The sequence below is a fragment of the Rutilus rutilus genome, assembly GCF_951802725.1.
Source record: "Rutilus rutilus genome assembly, chromosome: 24".
NCBI classification, from domain to species: domain Eukaryota; kingdom Metazoa; phylum Chordata; class Actinopteri; order Cypriniformes; family Leuciscidae; genus Rutilus; species Rutilus rutilus.
The window spans coordinates 28,348,490-28,374,744 of record NC_140228.1 but is presented as its reverse complement, the minus strand read 5'-3'; the positions used below and the strand labels follow the sequence as shown (position 1 = coordinate 28,374,744).

Below are 26,255 nucleotides of genomic sequence, written 5' to 3'. Positions count from 1 at the left end.
TCCAGAGTGTGTATGTGAAGTTTTAGCTCTAAATACCCCACAGATATTTTTATATAGCATGTTAAAATTGTCACTTTTTGAGGGTGAGCAAAAACACACCGTTTTTGTGTCTGTCCCTTTAAAAGCAAATGAGCTGCTGCTCCCGGCACAGGGGGCAGAGCTTAAAGAGATCGTGTCCTTTTACCTCACACACACATGCATTGAACATTTCAAAAACTTTTTGCCTTTTATGTTCAAACCGAAGTCAGAAAGATGGAGAGACTCGAGAAGAAGTGACAACATGTAGACAATATTTCTGAATGGTTAGTTGATGAATTTATGAAGCTGATGTGTAGTTATCTTCTAGTCATTGATTAGCATATTCTGTCTTGATAATCTATAAATCGTGTTCCGGGGGCGGGGTTTATGTAAATTCTAGGGTTGGTGATGTCACTAACCCGGGAGGAATGTGGTGTAGTCTCTACCAGCCGTTTGTTGTAGTTCTTAAAAAGTGATTTCTGTAAAAGCAAATATCTCCCTTTGCTTTGAACTTTGAGTGTCGTAACTTTGCAGATGTTGTTTATGCTCAAACAGCAACATTACACACTAACTAAAGTTAGAAAAGTTTAATTATAATCAACCACCCCTTTAAATTCACCTAACATATTTAGTTGTGCTCAGTCAATCAAAGTCAAAGTGAAAAATCTGTGTTGGCTAAACAAGTCCTACATCCAAAAAAAAAGGATATACGCATGAGGAAAAGCGTCGGAAGGAGCCGAACCAGCCGGAGCTGAAGACCGAAACAAACATTCCCAAGAGAAGACATTCATCTTCACAAGTTTCAAGACGTTATGGTGAGCATTGAGCACTGAAATTATTCTCCAAAGTTTTATTCTCCAAAGTTTTGCTTCAGAAAACGATATAAAGTTTAAAAGGCATTTTTGTAGACTCGGAAGTTCATGCATTCATTGGTTTCATGCTCGTGTTTTCCCGGTTCCCACATAATTATCTGATGGTAGCAAATAGTTTTACTCCTCATGTCATATATGTATAAAATACTGTTTGATCGACTTCTGAGATGTAATGTGTGTGATATGTGCGAATACAGTGTTGTTAGATTGCAGTTGGCATCGGCCTCTTTCGGGTCTTTTAATATCAAACATCAAGCTTGCGGTTTTCTTATTCATCCATTCATTTTTTTATCGCTCGAGTCAGTAACTTTAAGCAGTCCTGAAAAGCTTAATATATTTACATTCCATGAAATAAATGATAAAGAAAAATCTACATCAACTGGCACAAGTCTCATCCTCATTGTATAATTAAGTAACTCTGTAACTCTGCATAATTCTGTTCTGTCACTTGCCAGATGTGATTCAGGGGAACTTTGTCATTAATGTTACTAATGTAATTGCTGTAATTACTGTTTTTACTGTATTATTGCTCGATTAAGTATGGAAGCATGTTTCCGCCACAGAATACAAAATAAAAAAGATAATTGTGACTTTTTATCTCACAATTGTGAGATTACGTCTCGCAATTCTGAAACAATTCTGTAAACTCGCAATTGTGAGGAAAAAAAAGTACCTCTATTATTTTTTATCCGGTGGCGGAAACAAGCTTCCATAAACAAGTGCAGCCTTGGTGAGCAGAAGAGACTTAAAAATAAAATAAAAAACATTTAAAAAAACATATAAAAAAATCTCACCGACCCCAAACTTCTGAATGTGTATGTGTATTTAAATGTCTGAAAAATAAAATACACAGTATGTGGTTGAAAACACTTGTGACCAGTTGTGAAATATGACAAGCACTGATCTAGTCGCTCTTGGGTCACTGTAGATTATGAAACATTGTAATCAAAGGGTTGATGGGCCCTATTCTTGCACCCAGCGCAATTGACTGTATCATCACGCATGTATCATTACTATTTTGCACCCGACGCACAGCGGACTTTTCCCTCCACAGACGCACGTCGGTAAATTAGGGAATGAACTTGCGCTCCCGGGAGCGGTTCAGTGAAAAGAGGCGCCGTGTTCCGGCGCAAACGTTCCCTGGTGCTATTTTGCAGTTTCAGAAAACAATTCCGCCACTGACCAGGAGAAACCTCGTCTAAAGTCAGTGGTGCGTTGCGCATGTTATTCAGATGCTATTTTAAGGGTGCATGCTTGGCCATAATCAATGTAGCGTGTGCACAACACACACACACTTTGATTCTCTCATCAACACAGAAGCAGCAGTTCTCATTTTTAGAAAACCATACATTATTACAAGGAAAAATATTAACACAAGGGAAATCATTGTTGTGTCCATGAAGATGTGAAAAAATAGGCATAAATCTAGCTTACACATTTACCCAAATCATTATACGCCTGTTTAACCGAAGCTAATCTGTGTGTGTTTCTCCATCCCCAATGTCAGTTCTCTGTGTTTTACGGCCCTGACGAGAACGTCGGTCTCCTCGGCTGTGAACCGCTCCTGGCAAATCCGCCGTTATAATAGCAATCCGCCATGGAACAAGCGCGCCTGCTCTTAAAGGGAATGTGAGATGTCGCTCTGATTGGTTTATTTCACGTTACGCCCAAACCACACCTATGAATAATGAAGCTACTTCAGACCAACACATTTTAGATTTGCGTCGGATCCGAGACCCGCCCAGAAAGTTACTTGCGTTTTGCGCTTGATACTTGCGTTTCAGATCGTTAAAATCGGGCCCAATGTCTTTACAGTGTTCACTCACAGTGTAACCATCAGTGAGTAGCGAGTTGACTCTTGTGGAATGGTTCTTTTAATAAATCTTTTAAAGAATTGATCAAAAAAGATCTGATAGTGAGTCTCCTGGCTCTCCTTTAGAGTTTCAGCATCATGAATTGAAACATTGCTCATCAAATATCTCCAAAAGCAAATGATCTGAGTTATAGTATCCATTTTCATTGTACAGCTTTATACTAGTACTGTAAGCCAACGATTGCCTTGTTACTGTCCATTTTTATTTCTCCTTAAGAAAAATCCGATACTTAAAAGAAACATAAACGAGAACTCCATTAAGTCCCCTGAGCTACGAAAGAGCAAGTTCTGAGCGATAAGGTTTTCCTCTGGGAATCATCCGTGAGTGCGGTCACACACTATCATCTCATTTCCATAAGCAGTCATCATTCTGAGTTTCATCTCCTCCGAACGCCGCGGCTTCAAAGCGTCTGTCGAATATTCTTTAGAAAGATAAGTGTTAGATTAAACTTTCTGATGTTATGACTCTGTGAGGGCAAAAAAAAAAAAGAGAGAGAGAGAGAAAAGAAACACAAACACACATCCAAAGGATTGCATTGGGCAAAGAGGGGGGGATGGAAAAGATGGCATTTGGAGTTGATATTTGATATTTCATACTGCCATCTGTTATCAGTACAAATCAGCATGAGCATTTCAGCGGTCAAATTGCTTTCGATCGCAATCCTGCGCTCACACCCCAGTGCTCTCTCTCTCTCTCTCTCTACGTCTCCTGTGTCTGTCTGATAACAACTACTCACTTTAATTCACTTTTTCTGCAGTCAAACTTCCCTGTGTTCACATACGACTCAACTCTGACTGTCAGTCACTCTGAGTGTTCATCTTAATGCAGGAAGGACAGCAGAAACTCATATTCATAATCAGCATTTAATGACCAGCCACTGAACTATTGTCTGGTAGTTTATTATTATGTATGCTGCATTAAAGTTTATGGTAGCCCTGTGGTAAATACTGTAGTATCAAAGCCATCAAAACTCTGTTCTGGTTTCTTGGGTCACGCAGAGTTCAATGTTTCAATTTATTCTGCACTTGATTTTCCACCATTTTTAATTTTGTCAAAAACATACTTTTCAAATTTATCCTTCTGCTTTCATCCCCAAATTTGGGTCAGATAATCTCCGGGCCATGTTGGTCAGATATTATAAAAACTTTTATTTAATACACCACATCAATCACATGCAACGCATCAAAACAAATACATTTGCTTAAGAGGACGCAAAGCTGGAATCTTTGGAACGCATTGAGGCTTTCCTCAAAATTAATCATCGCCACAATGCCCTGAGCGCACACATGCGGTTTAGTGACAGCGCCACCTACTGGAAAAAGTGGACAAACCTTTGGAATAACTGGGCCTAAATTATATTGGGCTTTTATAGTAAAATGCATTTCTCATTGTGTCATTGCAGAAATGTCCTTTAGCAGACAAACACAAATGTTCTGCTCTGCTTGTAATTAGTTTTTCCTAGTAAAACAAAAGGGACGAAAAATAAATGAATAGTACACCAACAGAAAGTCAACTTAAGCATACTTTTTTTAAAAGAGTATTTCTAACAAAATAATATACTTAAGTGCAAACTAAATGTAACAAAAAAAAAAATGCTTTTTTAATTAAAATGCATTTGAGTTTAAGTTTATATTAAATGCATTTAATTTAACTTTAGAGTGAATTTTTTGACCCACTTAAGTAGGATTTAAGCACATTTTATATATTTAATTTCACAATTCCTTCTATTGTCTTTGAAATACGGCTAAAGTGGACTGCCGAAGGTACTGACAAGCAACTAAAATATAATTTAGTGTCATTTCTACTGAAACTTGTATGTCATGTATTTAAATACATTTGTAATTAATGAAGTTGCAATTTCGTACATCTAAAATATATTAATTTTAAATGTAATAGCAAATAACACCCTACAGTTAAAATGCAGTTAAAACACAATGATTTAAAATGTATTTTGAAATAAAACGTTTAATTGTACACTATTACAAAGTGCACTTTTGTGTACTTAAGTGTATTAAGAAACATAGTCATGAAAGTGTACAGTTTATGTGCACTAAAGTGACGTTTATTTTCATTTATATTATATTATCTGCAAGTCCAGTTTTCTTTTTTGTTGTTGTTGTTGTAAATATATACTTTTAAGATTTGAAATTGCACATCCAATTAAATGCACAAGGGCATGTTGTCAATGCAAACGTGGCACAGTTTAAAGCCAAAAAGCACAACAGACCAGTGGACGTTCCCGTACAAGCTAAAGACGGTGTGTGACGTACCTCTCCTCTCCCAGCGAGCCGTCGGGCAACGATCAGCTGAATCATGCCTCTCTTGTTGCCCTCGATGGACATGGACTTGCGGAGCGTCTCCATGGCTTCCTGATTGGTCTTTTCCAGTAGAGACTCTCCATTGACTGCTATCAGCTGGTCATTTACCCTCAGCCGCCCATCCTGTGATTGCACACACAAGGACATTTTTCTTTGAATGAAGATCGAATGTGAAAAAAACACATGTAGCCAATCAGACCGCCGGCAGAACCTGATTTCAACAAGTGCAACGTGTTCCTGGATCAACATTCCAATCAACCAATCAGATTTGAGGGAGAAGTTTACAGTTTATGTCAAGTTTAGGCTTGTCGCCAGGGTTAGGTGCTTCTACATCATCTGCTTTTAGGGATTTTATGGGTGGAATTAGGTTTAGGTTTAGGGATACGGTTATTATTCAATTTTCGGACAGGAATATTGTTCCAGGATCAACAAAATACCTAACTCGGCAAAATCAGGACGTGCCCCGCAGACGCTCCTCACCTTGCAAGCGGCTCCTCCAGTGATTATAGACTTGACGAATATGCCCAGGTCAGCGTGGTTCTCTTTAGATCTGTTGCCCTTGACGCTGACCCCTAACCCTGCCGAGCCCGAGTCATTGAGAGGGATTTCAAAGGTCAAAAACTCTCTCGTTCCATCCGGAGTCAGTATTAAATCATATTGTTCTTCTTTCTAAAGAGATAAAGGAAAGGCACAACATATATTGATAAGTTAAGGGAGGAAACATGTATTTATTGTTTCAATATTAAAATACTTTCTCCACTTTAATCTGAGTTTTTTATTTACACTAAGCCCGCCTTATTGGCAGAGGCTGCTTACACTAACTCCGCCCACTGGCGCCTGATTGGACCAGACAAAATTAGGGAAGATGCTGGATTGTCAACAGTAGAAATGTCTAACGTGTGTTTAATAATAAAGTGTTTATTGGGTAGAGTTATTGGTAGGTGAGGGCTTAGGGCACCATCCATTTAATAATTCTAATAAATATAATAATTTACACTATGCTATTATTGCATACTGTTTAACGTACAGCAACACTGAAGTGCAAATAGTATCTGCCACTATTTATAAGTAAAAATAGCATCTTACTACTAAGCTACTATCTATACACTTATTGCAACGAAAATGCTTCTATGTTTGCATAGTGTAAATAGAATATATCGCTATTTATATTCAAGTCAAGTCACCTTTATTTATATAGCAGTTTTTATAATACAGATTGTTTCAAATCAGCTTTACAGTGATAACAGGAAAATAATCTTCATGTAAATAGCAGCTATCGCTAAGAAAATATGCTATTTTTACTAAATGTAAATAGAATCTAGTTGCCATTTACACAGAGTAAATGACATCTATTGCTATTTGCACTTAGTTTAATATGCAACTATAAGTAAACAACTCATAGGTTAACTCCACCAACATATGTGTATTCACACTTTTGCTGTGTCTGAAATCGCATCCTGCATCGTAGATACTACATTTGCTTTGAAACTTACTTTGCGACTTAAAAAAGTATGATCTGTATGGAATGAATGTGTGTAGTATGAATGAAATTCGGACGTACTACAATCCGCCATGTTGTCGTTGTTATGTGACCTATGATGTCGGTTATGTCGTTTCACACCATACTGTACATAAATCCTCTCCCGTGGCCTCATGGGATAGTAAAGTGTCCATCGGATGCACAATTTAGAATCTAAGTAGGTCATCCAGGGACGTTTTACCTAATGTTTTATGAAAAATGTGAATTATGACATACTACTTAGCTTGCATACTATTTTTTGCATACTATATAGCATTGAAGTAGGCATAGCCCAACATAGCAACAAATTAACCTATGGCAAGAGTTTAGGGCGGGGCTATGGGTCTGTTTCGACCAATGACCGATGGGGAAAGTGTTTACGATTGAAGAATACCAACTATTTTTGCAGTTCTATTTGGCGACGTAAGTGGTGTAGAAATTACACACTTTTTTACACTATATAAAATCATAGCTGATGCATGAATAACATGCAATTAAAGATCAACACAACGAATATAATATGAACACAAAAAAACAAACACAATATAGCTTGAGAGGTGAGGAGATTAACACAGCAGGATCACATGACTCATTAAACAGGATGTTTACAGTGGTTTCTATGGAGAATTGTCTTGACACCCATTAAGTGGACGATCTCCTGTTGTTCACAGGAAAATAAAATTACAGTGCAGATTCAAACCCATGATATAGATACACTTCCATATCAGTGAACAAGCTATTTCAGAATTACATTGTTAGAAAATACAAAGCTTTATGCAGCAAATAGTGTGCGCATTGTGTGCATTTGGACACTGCAATCGTTTCTGACTGGTCTATGAACAAGTGGACCTAGTTTAAACCTAGTAGATCATCTTGGTCACAGCTAATACACCACTTTGGATCTGCTACCATATTCCAAAACCAGAATTTTCCATCAGGGAAGTCATTAAAAGAGTGATTCATTGGGGAAAAATCCACTCTCAGTAGCACTTGTATACATTAAAAGCCAAAGTAATGTGTTTAAAGAAAGGTTCAGTACACACAAACACACACACACACACACACACACACACACACACACACACACACACACAGTTGAAGAATGCCAGGTGCTTGGCTTTAGTCCAGCTGCCGAGAGCAAAGAAGCTGGAGATGAGTTATAGAGATTCAGCCAAGCATTCAGGTGAGGCCCCTATCTCTCCTTCCTTTCATAATACACCTCACACACACACACACACACACACACAATCATCCCGTGCCCGAGCAGTTGCCATGGCAACCCAGGTGGCTCTCAGCAGACAATCGCAGCTCTCAGGTTAAGAACCATCAACCAGGTGAAGGCGCCAGGAAGAACACATGCAGTGCTAACACGGTTTTCACGCGTGTGATTTTCACACACTCATTTAGTTCCTATCACGCACAAGTACGCAGAGAGGACAACAGTCTTTTAGACTGACACAATGAAGTGCCTCTCACCGGCTCACTCTAGCACTGATATGCATTATGGACAGAAACATTGCTGTTTTTGAATGGAGAATCATCTTTGGGAGTTTTAGGCCACTTCTCGCCTCTGACGGATAGCATTGTTTTTGTCAGCAACTCCATGGAAACCGAGAAACATTTTACGCACTCGAAGGAGTTTGCAGAGTTGTCAGTAAAGACTAGGGTTGGGAATCAAAATTCATGTCAATTCTGTGAATTGGATACTTAAGACCAGGAATGGGATACTTGTTATAAAAAAAAAAAAAATTTGATTCCTCTTATCGATTCCTTTGTGTGCATTTTAATGTGATTTTAAACCATTCAAGCGTAGGAAGACTCACACACTGTTCCTGTGCTGCACACACATCCAAAACGTGCGAGTTCTGCGTCTTTTTGCACTTGAACAGACAAATACACACAAAAATATGTCAAAATATCCTCATAAACAAAGTCGGTTATGAACATTTGAAAAATAAAATGCATGTGTAACAGTATATTGGATCCATGCAGCTCTTAAAGTGACAGTAGCATAATAGTCCTACAGCAGTCTCTATAACAAGACTAATCAAACAACAAAAGACAGAAATTTCACTCGTTCTTGACTGAATAACTTTTTTAACTATGTGTAATATATATTTTATTTATAAAGTGCAGTGTTAATTTACATTTGATTACAGTTTCTGTACCTGAATACCTTACAATATTAAAACAATGTTTATTTGAATCGTATTGTGGTGAGGGGGAGAGGTTCAGTGAGGTCGGCAGCGGGAGAGAGAGAGAGAGAGAGAGAGAGAGAGAGAGAGAGAGAGAGAGAGAGAGAGAGAGAGAGAGTGGTGTAGTGGGATAAGTGCAAAATGAGAAACACCTGTGACTGGTGTGGAGAGACCTGTCTTTTTTTTTTTTTTTTTTTATTGGAATCAAAATTAGGAATCGACAAGAATCGGAATCGATAATCAGAATCGGAATTGTAATCGTTAAAATTCAAACAATACCCAACCGTGGTAAAGACACAGAGCCTCATCAATTACTCCCTTACTTTGTTGGGCGAGTTATTTAGATGAGCTTATATTTATAGAGGATTTGGTGCCATTCTGTCTGTAACAATCCTTGGCAAAATGACAACACTATAATACTCTTAAGAATTTGTGGTGATAAATCAAAAGGAAAGAGAGAAAGTTCCAAGATTATATTAATAAGTCAATCAACCAAAACTCACCGTCACAAAGCAAGAGTGTAAGTGTAATACAGTTTGGAATGAATAATAAAACAGAACAAGTGAACAGACAAACAAATCATTGTGAGGAAGAATGAACAAAAGACTAGCCAACAAAGTAATAAAGAACAAACAACAGACAAGTAAAGGAAAAAAAAAAAAAAATCCTAAATGAACTAACAAATTAATGAATGAATGAACAAATGAACCTGTCTGTGAAAAGCAAAAGCACACCTTTCCTCAACAGTTTGCATGACTGGAGATCATAAATGCATAACATAAATGTGTGGGGCAACATTTCTCACATTAGGGATATTATGGTGAAATATTACAGGCAAAAAAAATTCCAAGTCCTTTCTGTTGGCGAATCCGCGTGACCAACTTGAACCAGTTGTGAAATATGCATGAGCAAAATTACCAAATGGTGCATATTCTTGTTCAAATGACTATTACGAGCGTGTTTGTTCGCGCCGCAGTTATAGTCCTGCGTGCATTAGCAGCACTGAATAAAACGGGTATAATCCTCCTGGAGAGACTTACGATCTCGAGCAAAAGCTAAGCTCCTTTAAACAGTAAAGCACACCACCTCTGAAATCTCAGCTTCAATATGCCCAGTCATTGTGAAAGAAGCTTTAAGCCAGTGCTACAGGTTGCCAGTCTCTGACCTCAAAGTTTTATAACATGCAACAGTTTGCTTGAAGGTCTGAAATTGTGTTACAAACCACTGGTTCATTGTCACAAGCCTTCACAACACTGTACATTTCTTTCAGACACTGGCAGAGGGAAATGCCTCACGTTATAAAGGAGCATGCAGCTCGACCCGGCCCATTGTGCTCGCGAGTAATTAATTAATTCATAAGCAGACTGGATGGTGTGCATTCATTACATGCTTTTGTTTCCAGAGTGAGCTCGAATTATACTGTCAGTGCACAGACAATGAAGAGAAGAGCCCATGAGAGATAACACAGCGTCTGAACACGGTACGAACAGAGAGAGAGAGAAGAGCAGACTTCTGCCATTCACTCTCACTCCATTGGGACTGATGAGAGATAGAGAAAGAAAGAAAGAAAGAAAGAAAGAAAGAAAGAAAGAAAGAAAGAAAGAAAGAAAGAAAGAAAGAAAGAAAGAAAGAAAGAAAGAAAGAAAGAAAGAAAGAAAGAAAGAAAGAAAGAAAGAAAAATGGACATACAGAGACAAAAGAGAGAGAAACAAAGGAAAAACGAACTAACAATTCTGAATAAATGAATGAAAGTGAGAAACAAAGAATAAACAAAATATCTAATAAAAGAAAAAGAAAAAACACGATCAAAACAATTAACAGAAGAAAGTATGTTATTGAACGAACGAAAAACAAACAAACAAACAAACAAACAAACCAAAACAAAAGTCTAAACACATTCAAAATAAACAACTAACCAAAAGGATGAACAAAAGAGATAAAGAAAGAAAGAAAGAAAGAAAGAAAGAAAGAAAGAAAGAAAGAAAGAAAGAAAGAAAGAAAGAAAGAAAGAAAGAAAGAAAGAAAGAACATGCAGAGGAAAAACAAACTAAAAACAAAAAAAATTATGAAGAACAACCTTTTTTTTTAAATAATACATTTTTGAATGAACAAACAAACCAAAAAAAAACAAGAAAGAAACACTTTCAAAACAATTTACAGAAGAAAGAATAAAGTATTGAATGAACAAACAAACAAACCAAAAACAGGACTCAACATATTCATAATAAACAACAAGTGAAGACAGGTACAAACACAAACGAACAGACAGTACAAACTTCCAAAAAAAACAAATGAGAAAAACAAACAAATGAGAGGAATTTTCGTGCGAATTTTTATTTGATTTTTTTTACATTTTGCATTGCCCTAAGAGTCTTTGCGTTCGCTCGGAAAGAAAGCAAAGTTTCTCGGGGGAACGAGATAATGCAAAAGCATTGGCACATACGTTTTCAAAAGCATTGACAAATCATTTTTCATTTTTTTATATACGTTGTTTTCCTTCCTTTAGAGGCTCCATAAAAAAGAAAGAAAAAAAAAGAAAGAATGAACAACATTACAGAAGGAAGGAAGGAATGAATAAAAGATAAATGTTGCTCTCTGGCTTCAAACTGCTGCAAAGGTTTAAAACAATTAGCAAGGCTAAAACTTTCTCGCCCAAACGGGGCAATGACATAAAGGTCATTGGAAATGAATTTAAGAGGCTAAAAGAAATCAGTCAAGTATGTAATTGCAAAGAAGGCCTGTGCATGATAAGTATAGTAACATGAAATTTTTCACCACTGTTTCTTTGGCCCGCCACCTTCTGATAAAGCCTGCATATTAAACACTGACTAATGCACATTCAAGACTTTCAGGTACAATTAGACCCAAAGACCCGAGAAAGAGAGAGAAAAAGAGATTAGATGAGACTCTCAAAGCGAGGAGCGAAAGAACTGTCAGCACCTAAAGTGAAGGTGACACCAATGGTTGGAGAGGTGAAGCCAAAAACCCTATTTATACAAGGAATCAAATTCCCAATGAAGAAGGTCAAATGAAAAATCTGAAAAATGTTAGCAACACCACTTTGATTTTTCGTAATGAGCTGACAATACACCTTTATGTTTCATAATCAGCCTATTTTTGATCACTACCAGTGTTTTGTTGTATATATAAACATGTTCTGCTACAAGGACAACAGCGTGTTTGAGACCTAACTGTGCTTGACTTCACCACATGCTCTCAGCAAGCTCTCATGTCCCAAAACTGCTCTAAACTGGCTTGTTTATCAGGCTTGTACAGCGCTATAACAGAGCACGCTCCATATGAACAGCTAGGCTAATTGCTGTCACAGCTGAGAGAAAAAAGTGCTAAGCAAAAACAGGTGGCAGCACAAAACTGTTTTGCGAAACAAAAATGCACGCAGAATGCTATTGTCTTCTAATGCACTTTGCAATATTAGGTTTAATTGTGGGAGTACTTGGCTTGGGGTTCAGCACCGCAAACTGGCATGTTGCAAATGCAACCCACAAAAGCGCTGGTGACGGGGACGGCATACGGGGGGAGGGGGAAGTGAAAGGGGACAAAAAAAAACAACAAGGGAACATTTTCAGGGGAGTAAAAGGGGTTCGAGCAAGCAATTTAACTTTAAGCGTGCCAGTCTGGCTAATGGAGACGGTTGGGGTAATTTTCACAGTAGGGATGCCAGGGTTTGTGCTTTAAGAGAGAGAGTGTCTCTCGATGCTCGACTATCCTAAAACACACGGGCTCTGGGTGGAGAAGAGATGGGGATGAGCCGTTAATGGATGTCACATTTGCCGCTTTGGAGGTTTTCTGACCTGCTGTGTCAAAAGCAGCGTTTATGCTGATACCTTCAAGACATATGAATCAGCTTTGATTTTTTGATTGTAGTTTCAGACTTTGAAACATGCTTGAATTTCAGTTCATTTATTGTAGCAATGTAACTCCATGCAGATGTTTACCTTCTTTCAACCTGTTGTTAGTTCCAACATAGGAGTCACACCACTTAATAATGATTCTAATTTACAATAATTTTGTCTAATTTTCACCCAGAGTTACATGCTGATATATTATTACTGTAGAAAAAAACTGGAAGAACGGGAAGAGAGGGCAACTCTCTGAGAAAACAAAGGACATTAACATTTGAGCTCTCTCTTGTGAAGTTAGCGTCACCATTTGAGACGCAAGTCTCACCTAAGAATCATCCTAATCTACATCTCTTTCCCTCTTCCCCCATTCCTTCTCTCTCTCATGCTGAGATCACCAAAATTCACCCAAGAATCTATATGATTTAATGTGAATAATTATCATACAGTATTATACATGTTTGGTATCATTTGAAATGTCTCAGTGCGACTGGTACAAAGGCCTCATTCCCAAAGTAAACCAAAAGGTAATAAAGTTTTTAAGAGTTTAGAGATAACGTACACACAGAGGAGGGCGTGTCTTCCAGGCAAATGGCATCGGCCCTCAAAAGGTGTAAACTCTGAATGCAAATTCCCATTGTTAATGAAAAAATACTGCTTGACCAATCTAAATCTGGGTGTGTCTTACCTCGGTTTTAATTTAATGTTATTTTAGATAAGTGTACGTAGAAAACCACAGCATGGCCAATCCAAAGCTATTATAAGAGAAGTAATGTTGGTCAGCTTATATCTGTAGTAGTGGCCATACCGCTGCCTGAAGTAAACGTTACTTTAAATTCAAGTGAATGCAAAACCACGGGGGCTATACCAAAATATCTTTAATTGTGTAAACGTGAATGTGACCATCTCAGGTATAGCCGATTACCTCTGTTTAGTGCCCGAAGCTGGTGAGTTTGTGATCGTGAGACCCGCGTTAAACAGAAGGCGTGAGGACCTCAAAGCAACATAGCTTCCTAATATGAACGGGTAACATATAAGTAAAGAGTTAAATAGAACAATCAAATGTATTGCTGAACTATTCGAGGTCAGATAAAAGCTTAAAAGGACGTAAATTACTTTGCCGCGTGGAAAGACAGTAATGCAGAGATCGTCACCCGTTCTATTGGATGCCACCATTGGACCGATTTAGACGGGCTTACATTACCATGTAGGTCTACATAACGGCATGAGGAAGCAAATGGTTTGCGTCTTCCAAAATGATTATCCAAATCATTCTAAATAAGTTCAGATACAATACAGACCTTGTTCAGAACTTTCAAAGACTTTTCTTTTTCCTCAATGAATAATATGTCAGTGATTTAAGGGTCTTACAGTACTGCATTTATCCAGGCAGGTGTGAGAGAGCCAAGGTCCCAGTGAACGTGATAATTCAGTCGCTGTTAAAAAAACTCCCCAAAAGACTGCCAAGTCACAAATAGATCCTGATAGCGATCTTGGCTCCGGAGCGGCTCTGTTCTCATTTTACCGTCACGACATCTCAGATGAAACACTCATGCTAATGGCTGCCAGGACAGAGACAGGACCGCAGGTCTCGCTTTTACACCTTGTAAGCAGAAGTTGTGGTGAATTACCTCACTGTGACTAAGACGAAGGCTTACAGCCATAACAGAACTTTGACAGACAGATAATTATATCAGAGGCTCTTTTAGAGACAGAACACGCCGCCCTGGATAAAGAGACGAGGCCATCAGACTGTGACTTTCACTGACAGTTTGGTCTTCGTCTTATTAATTCTCTCTGAGGGTTTTTGGGGGGGGGGTGGAGACAGACGGGATGTGGTCAGGGTTCTGACAGATGAAACAAACCGGCTGTAATTTGGGACAAAACCACAGAGACACACCCATTGAATAAGAAAGGGGCTTATTATCTTAATCAAACTGTGCCCTCCTGCCCAAGCTCACTTCCTCGACTGCCCGTTGCTATGGAAACAGTCAAATGGATGGAAACACAACAGATCTGGACACACGCAGCTTTGAGTCTTTTGCCGGTAAAACTCACATTAGAGTGTCATTTGTTTCTGGTGCGGCTCGTCAGCAATCAGAGCTGAAAAAACACCCGTGTGCAATCAACACATACACCAGGCTTAAAATCACAGCAAACCTGCGCACACCTGTGGATACAACATATCCTGCAAAAACTTTCATTTGAGGCCTTGTCCACACTAAGATGTTTTCGTTTGAAAACGCATCTTTTTCGCTCCGTTTTGGCCTTCCGTCCACACTGAGACAGAATAAACACATTACAATGCAGGGCACTTTATTATTAACTTTATTAAGGGCACATTTGTTTTTGCTTAAGAAATCTAAGATTAAATTCTAAAAATCTCAAAGTATGTTCAGCATTCAAAATGTAGACAATGATGACAACATAATATGCGCGCACTACATTATAACTGGTCTTATTTCTTAGACCTATTTGCATACCGAAATGTGATTGTCATGTCACTTCCTTGCATACATTTAACTTTATAAATGTACGTTTTAAAAGTTCCGCTTCTTTTAGCTTGACAATCATTGGTGTGAAGCTCAAAAAACAGCAAGATGCACTGCAACAGTAATTTTTTTTTCCATTTTACACATATTTACTTGGAAAAAATAGCAAAACATGTGTCCTGTGTGAGTGAACCCTTATACTTAACTTGCTGATTCTGAAACCATAAAATGTGCTTTTCACTTAGATGTATCATACTGTACATACAGAAGATGTGCATGACATGCATACTGCCATACTGCATACTACTTCCTCTAAAAACAGTAGGTAGTATACCATGGTGAACACACTCATGCTGTCATGGCAATCAGAGGCACTTGTTGAACAGGAACAAACATACTTACAACTTTCCAGAGCTTACAAAAGAGCTCCCTCAACAATTCCCATCAACACATTCGGCAATCTCTCATTTAACAACTGCGCTAGTGTCCAGGTAACATGCTGAATTGATTTCTTCCCCCTGTGAGTTACTAAAGTTTCCCACATCCAGTGAACAGATTCAAAACAAATATGGCTGCATGGGGAAATAAATGCTGTGGCTTGACCTTTCTGTTGGCACTGGGAAAGACCAAGTACACAGAGTGCGAGTGTACAAAGAGATTCTGAAAAACGAAGATATTATCTGCTGAGAGTAATTGTGACCATATGAGAAAACAAAAGTTGCATTGTTGTTGTCGATTCCTAGCAATTTAACATTCACAAAATCCTTCCAAACCACATGTAAAAATAGAAACGTTGGAAAAAAGAAATTGGAACAAAACAGGAAATGAGCAACAATAAGTCGATAACAATAACTTGCATTTTTCTGAAACAAGTTCTGAAAAACACATCAGATTTTTAGATGACTGGCAAAATGGGCGTCCCTCGCGGGATATCAAGCCAACTCATCAGCGGAATTAAAATAGAACCTGTCACACATTTGTCTGGATCTGGCCTCAATAGACACCGTAAATCCAACTGTCAGTAGACATCAGCGTTCAAATTAATTGTGCAATTAAGATTCTCTTAGCTTGGCAGATTCAGCCTCTAATGGATCCGTGAAAAGTCTGAACTGGTCATGAAGAGGAATTTAATGTAGTGTTTAATTACTATTCTGTGCCGAGCTGAAACGACGTTCCCGTACACCCTGTCATCTGGACCGTTCTGCCAGATTTTGGATTGGATTGACGAGTTGCTGTTGTTGAGCAAGCCAACAGTCGTGAGCATCTACTCCAACTTGGAGATAGTTGCAATTGACTACAGATGGGTGCATTATTGGAACATGAAAACAAAAAGCTCATCGTCATTCATAGGGTTATTTTCTGGGAAGTTGAGTCCCAAAATAATGCATATAAAATAGTTTCAAGAGTGCAAAACAAGCTTTGACATCAAGTTTTCCAAGCAAACCAACTCAAAACTGCTTCAGAGATCTCCTTCTGATCTATCAAGATTACCATGAAAAAAAAAATCCAAAGGCTCAATGGAGGCTTCCTGTGGTCAAGACTACAGGTGTGTGTCACAATTGGTTTTGAGTTTTGTTTTCACTTTCATTTTTCATGTTTTTTATTTTGTAATTTAGCTTAGTCTAAGGCCGGTCCGTGGGACATTTGGTACCGGGCCGCACAGAAAGAATAAATAACTTACCGTATTTTCCGGTCTATAAGTCGCTCCGGAGTACAAGTCGCATCAGTCAAAAAATGCGCCATGAAGAAGAAAAAACATATATAGCCTAAGTCGCACTGGACTAAAAGTTTATTTAGAAATGTATTTCACACACAAAAAAAAAAAAAAAAATGTTACAGACGGGACAGTTCTCCTTTACGGACGTGAGCGCTCTGAAAGCGGCACTAAAAGACTGCTTTAAAACTTTCACAGAGACCTCAAACAGAAAGCCTGTCTTTAAATTTAATTTTATTTTGTATTAATTGTATCTAAATTTTAATCAATGTTTCATCAACCAATTGTCTGGATTTAATAAATAATAAGTAAATATATTAGAAAATAGATAATCACGACACGGAGGCGTCGGAGCGTGAACTGGAGCTCGTCTCATAAATTAACCGAAACTCAATGATAAGGTAGCCTACTCGCCTCACAGACCTGAGACATGTATAGAAAGCTTGAAATCTCTACTTTTAAACAGAACAATTCAAAACGAAAGAAAACAGACTGCTCTCTGCTTGTGTAATCCGTATGAAATGTGTATTTCTCTCTGGCGCATCTCACTACTGCGAAGATCACGAGTAAGCATCGTCAACTTCATCTTTCCAGCCGACACTGACATAAAAAACTGGTTTATTAGTAAACAATTAAAATGTCTCCTGCTATATTTTACATATTCATAATCATTCATTTTGCCGGTTCATTGTAACAGCTTTTAAGTGCTTTATTGGCAGCGCCACCCTTACATATTACATCAGTACGCATCAGCACCAAAAACATGGAGATTTTTTTTCTTTTGGGGGGCATTTTGTTTGTGTTCAGGCTTTCTCAGTTGTCTTTAGGCGCGATGTTACGAGGACACTGCTAATAAAGTTGCGAGTATGCCTACACATTGGATTCACGTTTTTTATTATATTTAAAAAATACCCCAGTTTTTATGCTGGTCGTATCATTTTATTTTGTTGTATTTATCCGCCACACCTTAAAGGCCGGTCCGTGAAAATATTGTCTGTTATTAAACCGGTCCGTGGTGCAAAAAAGGTTGGGGACCGCTGCCCTACATTAGTCCACTAATACTGATCACTTTGAAGGACTGCATGAAATCGAGAGAGTGAATTCGGACAGTCATTGAGTGTACACTGGCTGTACACACGTTATTGCGGTGCAATGTGTTTTCGGACACCACTACAAATGAATGTCCCCTTGAATAATGCCCTATATGATGGTATAGGGGGCGATTTCGGATTCAGCCTAGGTTTTCTCATGTAATTCCCTTCCCGTCATGTGCTTCCCTTGTCTCTTGTGTCACATTCTTATTGTTTTATTGGTTCATTGTGTTCAGGTGTGTCTTGCCTGAATGACTAATCATATTATGCCCCTTTTCAAGGTCTTGATTTTGCTTTTGGCCTCTGTCAGGTTTTCATGCTTGAATTTTCAAAAAAACACACATTCTTTTTCAATGTTGCAGCTCGTCTCTTCCCAGTCTGTCAGTAACGCTCTGTTTAGTTCCTGTCTATATGAAGCCCCTCCTTCTGAAAAGCCCAATGCGCTCTGATTGGTCGGCTGGAGCAGTGTGTTGTGATTGGTTAAGCTGAGTGCGTTTGGGAAATGCCCCGCCCCTCACCATAGCCGCCAGTTTCACTACATTACTAACTCACTCAACCAGGCCCCGTCTCTTTATTCTGTGTATGAATTATTTAAATGAGAAATATTGTGACGTGTTCGTTCCTGGTAGAAAACTCAAGACTACAATGAGTACAGTTTCAGGGAGTTCAGCGACACTGACACTGATATAGAGAATAGCTCCCGCTGGAGCGACTTTGTAACTTTGCAGAGCTTTGAGCTCATGCTCAAACAGCAACAATACACACTAAAGAAATAGATAGAACCCATTTAGGGAAGTTGAATGTATTTCTTAGTGAGGTGCATTCTTGTGTTCAAAAATAGCTTAACAGTAGCAAACGGAATCAAACTGAACACAGGAGTCTCCAAGAAAAAAGCTTCATCTTTAGCCAATCATCTTTAGCCAAAGCTTTGGAGGTAATTCCTATTTATTTCGGTTGCTTTGTTTCCTCGTCTCTGGTGTGGTTGAAGACTTCACAATGACTTATTTCTTTTGCAGAAGACAATCTCTGCTTATCACTGTGGCTTAGCAGCGGTCGCAAACACGCGTGACTTCTGAGCGCTCGCCGCAGTGCACACTGGGAGATCAAAAGGAACGTTAAATTGCGGCCAGCGCCGACCAGACAGCCGGCAGGAGAACGCGGTGGGCTTTGTGTTTACACGATGGAATTGCTTGTGTGTGTGTTGTGTTGTTTTAATGCTCTCACGCCGCCGGCCACATTAGTGTGCCGGATAATTGCGTTTTCTGGCATGAATAATTCAGCAGCGGGGTGTTTGTCAGGTCTCGGAGAGTATTCGTGTGTCTCAGCAAAGTGGCAAGGTAAGATTTCATCAAGTGCAGAATGTCTGTCAAAACACGTTTGCTCCCTCGCCGCTGATGTCAGTTCTTTTTTCCCCTCTTTTCTCCACAGTGGAGTTTTTGATGGCTCCCTGAGATGCCTATCACATCTCTCATTCTTTCCCTCTCTCTCCATCTTCTGGCCTATCCGTCTCCTGCTGTTTCGCTCTCCCTCCCTCTCCTCCCAGATACTCCCACTTTCATCATTTATCCTTTTCCTTCACCGTCTCGCTCCCTCAGCATCAACCGCACAGACTATCCACAGCTCCTCTGACATCCTTTTTTTTTCCTTTCTGAAACACAAATGATTGTTTTATATTCAAGGCTCTCTTCCAATTCCGAAATAAATAAACCTGATGCAAATGTTAAGATGCCAAGGAGTCGGACGTCACTGTTGTGGAGTGCCAACGGACTGTTCACTGCCCATTTCATGCATGTTGCACACAAAATGGAGCTCTTGCAAAATCCAATCTGATTAGCTTTGCACAATTTCCGGGAGTTTGTGTATACAGGTTTCTTACTGAACAGCGGAAAACAAAGCCCTGTTTACAAGTTCAAAGACTTCTTCAATGGCCCACGTCCAAAGAACAACTTGTCAGTAGATTTGCCAAAGTTTGTGACGTACATGACAGTGCTGTGTCCCATTACAAATGAAACAAACTGACATAAAAAAAAAAAACGTTAACTAACTGGGCAAATCTAAAGGCCCCAATATACTTTCTCCATTTCATCAGGGGCCTTATGTGTTTGAATTGGAATAAGCTGCATTGTAGACTGAGTTTATGCTGGCTAAAGTCTTATTATGTGAGACTAAACTCTGTTCCAAAGCCTAGTCAGCTGCCGGACTGCCTTCATAGGCAGCCACTTTGTATTCAGGGCTTGACATTAACTTTTAACCTCTGTGGCTAGTGGTTTCCCAAAGTTACTAGCCACTCAGCATTTTTTACGGGCCACAATTTTGACATTGATACCATGGGGAAAAACTGCCATATAGATATTTTAATATTATCTCATATTTTGGCAGCAGGTTTATTAGGCTGCTGTCACTCTAAGACCTGACGCACAGATCCATTATACTGTTACACGTGGATTTTCTTTCTGAACTGTTTATGTTCACTTAAAACATAACTAACTGTGTTTACGTGAATACTCGCCAAGACTTGCACTTTGACATTATCCTGTGTCTATTTGACTGTTTAAGCACGATAAGAAAAATAAATGAGTACTGAGGGTAATGAGTATTGGAAGCGTTTTAGACATTTCAGTATCGGTATTGAAAAATCGATATTTTTTACAAAACTATATTGCACTTAGTTTATTATTTCAGATGCCTTTTTAAAAGACTACAATTGAAAAATGTATATAATCACATGTAAAATGCAACCTGCCAAAGTGGCTAGTAGGAGTGACTGTGTTACACACCACTGCTGAAATACACACACATTTGGTGGATTGGTGGGTTTCAAGTACATCTTTTTTTTACGGATCTCTAGACCTTGATTTATTTATTTTCATTCCACTGTTCTGTCGTCTCTATTCCAATAGCGTTCGACTTTAGCATTCAAAAGTCTGACACCGTGTTGATGCGTCAAAGTGACTATAAATACTCAGACGTGAGTAATACGTCAGAAACGAAACAAGGCATCGGTTTTCTGTCGGTGACTCGTCATAACACATTTAGTGTGGACACAATCACTGATGAGATCTATTGGCTTGTGTCCGGTGTAGACACTGTGTGAAACCAGACCGACGCTGCCAAGTGCCGGGAACAATCACACTTGGGCCAAGGTTCTGTGAAAACCCCCTTACACAAAGACTTTCCATTAGGACTTCCAAAATGATAAATATATAGTTCTAAATCATTATAAAACAATAGCATTGCACAACTATAACTATAATGGCACAGATAAATAATATGGTTGGAATCACATTTTAGAATGATTTTTTTGCAGCTGATAAATGTAATGATAAACAGGTAATCAGAATCCATGATATACAGTACTGGCCAAAAGTGATGTCTGGAGGGGATATTTGTTCTTTATTATTCAGTTCATTTAAATCATCAAAAAATGTAATATAAATGTTGTGGTTCTTTTATGTGTTCATAATTTCTTTGTATGACAGCGTGGCCAAAAATGATGTCGGCACATTTAGTCATGTTTTATTGCGTTAATCATAAACAAAATAATTGACTACAAGCACAACTACGCAATTTTTTTTAAAATAATATTTCAAAGAAGGGTGAATAAGTCAATTTTCCTAGGTCGGGCATCACTTTTGGCCACCAATGTAGTTACAGTTATCTTTAAAGTTCTTGTTCTTGTTGTGAACAGCCCTCAAGACCGACCCAAATGTGTCAGCGAGTCTCAATCTACCTGTCAGGAGCAGCAAACAAAGCAACAACTCAGTTGTTTAAAGATCAGTAATCTCATGAGTATATGACACTTTGAGTGGCACATGACCTATAATTGCACTCAACTAACACCAGCCCAGAGTGCAGAAGACTCCAAGGACAACACTTCATCGATTCCTCTTTGGAGTTCACTGAACATGCCGCCTCCTCTCGCTTCTCTTTCTCTTTTTCTCTAAAGGGCGAGGGCCGGCCGGGGGCATCAAAGCTCATTTTTCTGCGGTTCCCTCAGGACTGGACTTCGGCTGTGAGCAAAGGTTAAAGCTGACGCCCCTATCAATAAGTCACTGCCTCTGCCAGCTCGCATTTGACGCTCACACTTTCGTAAAATGTCTGCAATTCCCTAGACGACTGGAAGGCTAATCGCATGCATGCAGATAAATGAAAATAAATAAATAAATAAGATCCCTCAGCGTGTTAGGGGTTAGAGCCAACTATGTCCAATTTCGCTCTATTACATTCTCTCACATTGCCATTATGCTAATTTGAGGTTAATTGTGTCATGTCTTTAAATACCAAAAAGCATAAGTTAAGTACTTGGCACTGTTGATTTATTAGACTGTAACCTGTCACTGTGGCAGAGCATGTCACTCAGTCTTTTGATTTAGAACTTCCTCGATGATGCGTTAATGGTCCGGCACTGTGATTGGCTCACATGACAACCTTCCCATATCATCATATAAAACCATCACGCTCTCTCTCTCTCTCTCTCTCTCTTTCTCCCTCTATCTCTCTCTCCCTCACGCACATCTACAAAATAGCATCAATAACCGTCCGCTGTCCTCTCTCTCTCCACTTTATTTGCAATAACTGTCAGCGGTGGAGCGATGCTTTTGTAATCTGATTTTTATGAACATACTTGTATGGATTATTGAGATCCTTTAATGCCTGAACCGGGCGCGTTGCGAAAGCTAAAGCCTCCTGAATGTTAATGTGACAATAAGAGTAATGAAGCATCCAACAGTTTATCTCTTCCCTCTCTTTCTCTCTTCCCACCCCTGTCGTTCGGATGTCTTAAACTCCAAATTTTAAGGGGGAGTTGATGAGAAACGAGGTGGAGTGGGAGAGTTTGTGGAAGTGTGTCTTCATGATGGCAGTCTTTAATCAAATCTTGCCTGAGCCAAAGGAAAGAAAGTCAAAGCTCATCTCCAACCACTCTCAATCACTCCAAAAATCAATACCTTATGGGAACATTCCATTTGATCATTTTGCAAACATTATGGGAACATTCTCTGAACATTCTGAAACAAGAACATTTAAAAAAAAAAATCAGACAAAAATTCCACGAACGATGTATAAATGTTGCTGTGCTAATGATTTGAGAACATTATTAAAGAACAGACAACTTTGAACGAACATTCTATTAATGTTTCTGGAAGAATGTTTGTTCATAACTAGTCAAAGTTCAGGGAACGTTCCCTCTTTGCTGGGAATCTTCCATTGGTTGACAAAGACATTCCTGTGGCGATATTATGACGCTCCTCTTGCATGTTTCGCAACACTTGCCCAGTGATTATCACTAAAAGCATGTTCAGTTTAATCCAGAACTTTTATTGCATTGGTCGTTGTATCACAGCAGTTCTGTAAATGAAATGACACACCACTAATTTGATGCATTATGAACTGTCTTTGGACATATTTCAGAACGGATCAACTCAGGAAATCAAGCTAAAAGCTCCTTTACTTGGGTTTAATTTTCAAGAAAATCTGCCAGTGATCAACGCTGCTAAAACTATCACTATCCTACACATTTCAGACCATATTTAACATCTGATAAATAGTTTTAAAATTCAATTGTTAACATGCATGTTATATTCTAACACATCAAACCTAGATGAAGTTAATATAGGATTACACTTTCACTCACTGCATACATTTTGAATACTTTAAATTCATATTATAAGTTTTAAAATAGTATTGTCAAAATAATGGCAGGGTATGATAGAATAAAATTACAATGTTTGCAATATATATTCATTTATTATCAGCCATTATCACTCTTTTCCAAATCCTCACCCATAAAGTTTTCACCCATATAACATTATTTTACATTTTATTGGTTTTCTCTAAGTGAATACTTACTCTTACATGATGAGAAAAAGCCTGAACATATTCACCGCTGAGACATTTGATACTGTAATTGCAGGTTGATGTTGCACGAACACCAGACAGCAAAGTACAATTTGATTTAAATGACTGCCAACTCCCTTTAGTGAAGAGACTCACAATATTCACCTTGAATTAATGCAGTCATGTTAAACAATCCCTAAACCCGCACTGGCTTATATGATACGTATAATTTTATAAAACAGAATAGGGGCAGTAGTCTGGATACACAAACATTTCCCATCCTTATCCAGACCTGGAAACTACTAAAATCAGATCCCATACTTGATCATACTGCATAGGAACCCTGTAAGTGCAAAGCAGGGACTTTACTGATGCTGTAAACAGCAGTTCATCGAGACAGCCAATGGGAACCTTCCACACTGACTCAATAAAGAAGATCTTTATGGAATGTCGACCAAGAAAAAAAAATCTGCATACAAATGTCAAGGCAGCCTGGAGTTCATTTGCACTCCTGAATTATCTATTATGGAAATAATAATGACTTCAAAATGAGTTAAGGCGGGTGGCAGCTGCCTCTGTGCCACACATGTGACCTAAATAAGCCTGAGGCAGGGAAGGAGTTGAAGAGGCCATTTCATGGTGCTATATGAACTCTGTGTGATATCGAGAGAGCGTTTTACTGGGGCCATTGTTAAGCCATTTTAAGAAGGTTGCACATTTAGGTGTGTGTGTGTGAAAGAGTGTGTGACTCACCACTTCGCGGGGCAGGAAAGCGTCCTCTTGTCTGACGATGAGAAGACCTACAGTGCCTCCCATGGGAGTCGAGCGCAACAGAGCCACGACCTCCTCCTGAGTCTTCCCATTCAGATCCACTCCATTCACCTACACACACACAAAACATTTGTCTTAACAATAATATATATTTTTTCCGCCAGTATATTTTTCAAATACATGTTGTAAACCATATGCACTAAACCAAACACAATAAATCCTAAAGGATACTATAACGATATATTATGATATTACAAAGGATATTATAAGTGTATATAAAATCAGTGCATCGGGAATGGTGCATCATGCCTGGGATGCAGTTTTTTATTTTATTTTTAACATACAAGTCTCATATAAGTTTATTTAATGCATAATGTTCTCAATATCAGATTCATGAAATAAAGTATTTAAGGTTGACCTGTGAAAAAGTGGCACTTTTTGTCATTTGGAAGGGTGTTTAATAAAGCAACAAATAAAACACAAATTGCATTCTGTGCAATTATATCTGATCAAACATTTCAATTAATTGCAGTCGCATTATTGTGACCATGACAACAGGAGATAGTCCTCATATTTCTATGGCAACATAAAGGCCCAGGGTGAACCGCCGGCTCTCTGAAAGGCCTCGACTCCATTAAAGCGATGAATCAGGGTTTGTTAAGCCAAATGGATGACGTTCTGGCTCCACGGTCGCATCTGGCATGAGAGCCTGCAGGTGTTCTGCTCCATTTCTAAATGAAATGGCCATTGTTGATTGGCTGTCATTGTAAATCAGCCATCAGGCATAGTTCTTTTTGTCCATTCTCTTTTATGAACATTATTTACTTTCCGAAACTAAAAAGGAAAGTGCATCTCACAAGGGAGAGAGGAAAACAATGAGACATCTCGTCTCCGATAGACCAAGCAGAATGAACTAAGGAGGGAAATCCTCTGGAAAACAATGAGTCGTCGGTACTGCTGTATGACACAGGGAACGGAAGGAGTTTGTTGTTGTTGTTTTTAATATAAGAAAAGCTCAATAGGCCTTTTGTAGCTCCACCCCTTTTCAGCACTCAATGTCTTTTGTCTTCCGGTCTGTATTTTCACTGCAATCTTACGCATTTATGAATGAACGGCTCGTTTTAAAATCTTCCCGGTCTACTGCCATTTGTTAAGACATCTGCTTTAAATATTACAATGCTCATGATAACTTTCATGTACTCTACAATAAGTAAATCCACTTCACCAGATAATTACTCCTCGACAGCGATGCCATAGAAATATACAGAGCGACCGGAAAAACGGAAGTTCAAAGACAATATCCTAAAGAGGGCTGGCTGCGCGCTTGTTTCGCATGAGGTCTATTATGGTGAAATGTCTGTACAGGAAGTTGAGGTCATGTGCTGCTCCACAGCTTCAGTGTTTCTCACCTCTAGCAGCCGGTCTCCAGCTTTCAGACGGCCGTCCTGGATGGCGGCTCCACGGGGGAGGATATTCTTCACATATATGGGGGCCGAACTGCCGATGGGCACGTCTCTGGAGGTGATGCTAAAACCCAAGCCCTCCGGACCTACAGCGCAGAAATGACAAACAATACACACGTAAATGACTAAAGACCAAACATGCTGTTACAGTGACGACAGACTGAGAAGATGATTGCGTTTTTGTTGTATTTTTTTGCTTTTTTTTTTACACCACATATTTTTAGTAATTTAAA

The 26,255-nt window shown here is 38.8% G+C and overlaps 1 protein-coding gene across 1 annotated transcript in view; it reads right to left on the bottom strand.

Moving 5' to 3' along the window:
* pard3aa (par-3 family cell polarity regulator alpha, a) overlaps positions 1 to 26,255 on the bottom strand; it is a 444,866-nt gene that overhangs the window by 187,034 nt on the left and 231,577 nt on the right. Inside the window, exons 10-13 of the mRNA XM_084398765.1 lie at positions 25,969 to 26,108; positions 24,542 to 24,670; positions 5,563 to 5,751; positions 5,035 to 5,205 (exon numbers count right to left, since the gene is read on the bottom strand). Of these exons, the coding sequence (XP_084254891.1) occupies positions 5,035 to 5,205; positions 5,563 to 5,751; positions 24,542 to 24,670; positions 25,969 to 26,108 (629 nt within the window). The remainder of the gene's footprint in view (positions 1 to 5,034; positions 5,206 to 5,562; positions 5,752 to 24,541; positions 24,671 to 25,968; positions 26,109 to 26,255) is intronic.